General features: G+C 45.0%; 1 protein-coding gene across 2 annotated transcripts in view; it reads right to left on the reverse strand.

Moving 5' to 3' along the window:
- Window positions 1-2,015, reverse strand: part of NDRG3 (NDRG family member 3) — a 23,265-nt gene extending 21,250 nt beyond the window's left edge. For both annotated transcript variants that reach the window (XM_018554099.1, XM_018554098.1), the window contains exon 1: window positions 1,919-2,015. In XM_018554099.1, coding sequence (XP_018409601.1) covers window positions 1,919-1,975 — 57 coding nt within the window. In that variant the 5' untranslated portion in view covers window positions 1,976-2,015. The remainder of the gene's footprint in view (window positions 1-1,918) is intronic.
- Between the last annotated feature and the right edge of the window lie 923 nt (window positions 2,016-2,938).

Here is a 2,938-nt window from a genome sequence, read left to right on the forward strand (position 1 = left end):
AAAAAAAAAAAAAAAAAGCACAGATGTACTTAAGGCAACCATGGGCATCAGCAAGCTCCAGTAGCCATTGTTGCAGCTCCATCCTCCTTTCAGTTTCCCACCCTTCTTCCAGGCGACATAGTGACCTGTGTTGCCCAAAAGAGACCCTGCGTGGTCCCGAAACTTTGGCTGTTTGACGCATGTGACGATTTCATAAGTGCTTTACTTCTTGCACATATCTTCGAGTGCTGGAGACTTTTATTATGGACAATCTCAGCAACATGACACAAAAAGTAAAAAACCCTACATGATCCAAAACACGGCTTTGGCAATACATACACTAGAAGTCCATCAATTACATACTTGTGCTGCTGCAAATTTAAGAACTGCTATAAATGAAGCTGGGCCGGTACAATGAAGTGTCAATAGAACGAGCCTGCAGAATACAAAAAGCTTGTTGAAGAGCTGGCGATGTACCAGTCCTCCACTGGCAAGAGTACAATGTGAAGATCCCTTCATGCAAATTAGGCCAACAGAGTCATGCTTGTTTACTTCTGATTCATCAAGTCCACAATGTCAAAAGCACTAAATCCAGAGCACAGGGGATGTGGTGTTAACAGGAAGTACCACACAATACTGAAGAGGTAACAGATCATGGTAAAAACAAGTTACAAATGGACATTTAGCTGGATTATCATTAAGAAAAAAACGAAAATGAAGAGTAGGTGGATCATAAAGAGTTCAGGGGTGGGATGTCTGGATTTGTGTTCCCAGCTCTGCCCACAAGTCCAGCAGGGATCTTACCCGGTCCTTTTTGAAAAAAAACAATATACAGAAGAGACTCCACAGTGGAAGGACATCAAGCTGGGAACATTAATCTGGCTGCTACTGTCCGAGGGACATTTAATGCAAAGCGGTCTGGAAAAAAAAATGTTGAAAACCAAAAATATCCCTGATGTTCAGACATATGGTTTGTTAAGCCTTAGTCTTGTGCATGCCCAGGAGGCCCCTAATCCCATCACAAACTAAAGCTCCAACTCTGCTCCAAATCGGTGGCAACTCCAGTAATTTTGCATCACCATTCTAAGGAAACATTTTACTGGCTACCAAGGATTGGTTAGATCATAGCTCCTCTTGGCAGGGCTAAGCCCAAGGATGAAGATAAGGCCTGTGCATAGCATGGACCTGGGATTGATCTGCTCTACAGGAGCTGGGTTTAATAGTTTGAATTTGAACAGCTGACCCAGACGACAGGGAAAAAACAAACAAACACACACTACTTGTCAAGGACTGAAGCAGAGGCCCAAGCTAATAGTCTCTCATGACATCTACTTGCGTGATCCAAAAACATTTTAACCAAAACCATATTTAACCGTGCTAAGGAGTGCTTCTCACTGGTTAGCGCAGTCTGAGCGCTCGCAAAATAAAAAATCCATAGCACAGTGCTGCACTGGACGGCAGTCTAACGATGCAGGTGGAAGGGAAGGACAGTTTGCCGAAAGGCAAGTTTCCCGGGGGAGGGTATGGACCACAGGAGAGGGGACCCGATTTGAGCAAGTAATGCAATTCACCCATATTACGTTATTACTTAGCCAATGGAAGCAAAGAAAAAAGGGCTTAAGACAGTTTCCCCGCACCCGTGTGACTGTGCCTGAAAAGCCAAATCAGAGCCATCATGTGTGAGAAGGAGTGCGTAACAGTGGTAAAACTGATAATGAGATCTGCCAGCAAAGCACAGACGGGGTTTATTATTCTAACAATACCTGCCCAGCACACCCTTTACATTCCAGTGGAAATATAAAAGTTCAGAGAAAAACTGATTTGAGATAAGAAAATGTAAGCAGTTTTTTTTTTTAATGCTATGTGAATGAGAAACACGCAAGTATAAAATAGGTAGAAACATGACTGGTCACAGCAGCAGAGTTGGCCGAAGTCTTACCTTATCTGTCAGAAGAGGTTTTATCTCTGTCAGCTGGACATCCTGCAGTTCATCCATACTTCAGATTTCAGCAGAAGAACGCAGATGTGCAATTCTGGAACACAATAAAGTTCAATTAAAACGCACGGCCGCTTACTACGCAGATCATAAATCTACAACCCATCTAGCAGGGAAAACACCAGACACTTCCATCTATTATTAAACTTGATTGAATCTTAAAGCAGTACACCAGCCATGAAAATATAATATATAATCAATATTTACCCCTCAATACCGGAAGTCCCATATAAGGAAGCCAGGTGGCATGTAATGACCTGGCTTCCTGATTAGCAGGGAAACAGTCTCCATGCTCCGTCACCAGGTGATGAGGGAGCATGGAGCCAGCTTTCTGGCCAATCAGGGGTGGGGGTAAACTTGCTGCCTGGCTTCCTGATTGGTCGAGAAGATGGCCAATCAGGAAGCTGGGCGACAAGTCATGACACCTGCCTGGCTTCCTGATTGGCCCAGGAAGCCAGCTGCATGCTTCCTCATGGAGCCAGCTTCCCGATTAATCAGGAAGCCAGGTAGTATGTATGTAATGACTCGCTGCCCGGCTTTCTGATACCGGAAGCTCAGGTATCGGGCTAGGCATCAGAGCAATTGGGCGAGTAAGAGTATTGGCACAGATACCCCTACTAGTAAACACAAAACTTTTCTACTGTTTTCTAGATGAATGATTCTGGCCAGACGGACATCTAGAAAACAGTAGAAACGTTTTGTGTGCTACCTGGCTTCCCGATTAGCCGTGAAGCTGGCTCCATGCTCCCTTTATCACAAGTGCCGAGGGGGCATGAAGCAGACTTCCCGGCCAATCAGGAAGCCGGGCAGCGTGATTGGCCGGGACTCGCCACCTGTCTTCCTGATACCAGAAGCTTGGGCTTTGGGCTTGGCATCGGCACAGATACTAGTAACACATACCAAAAAGTTTTCTAGATGTCCTTCGTCTGATGGCCAGCATCATTCAACACTTCCTCTGAGTAG

This window comes from Nanorana parkeri, unplaced genomic scaffold, assembly GCF_000935625.1.
Source record: "Nanorana parkeri isolate BGI_ZX_2015 unplaced genomic scaffold, ASM93562v1 scaffold141, whole genome shotgun sequence".
NCBI classification, from domain to species: Eukaryota; Metazoa; Chordata; class Amphibia; order Anura; family Dicroglossidae; genus Nanorana; species Nanorana parkeri.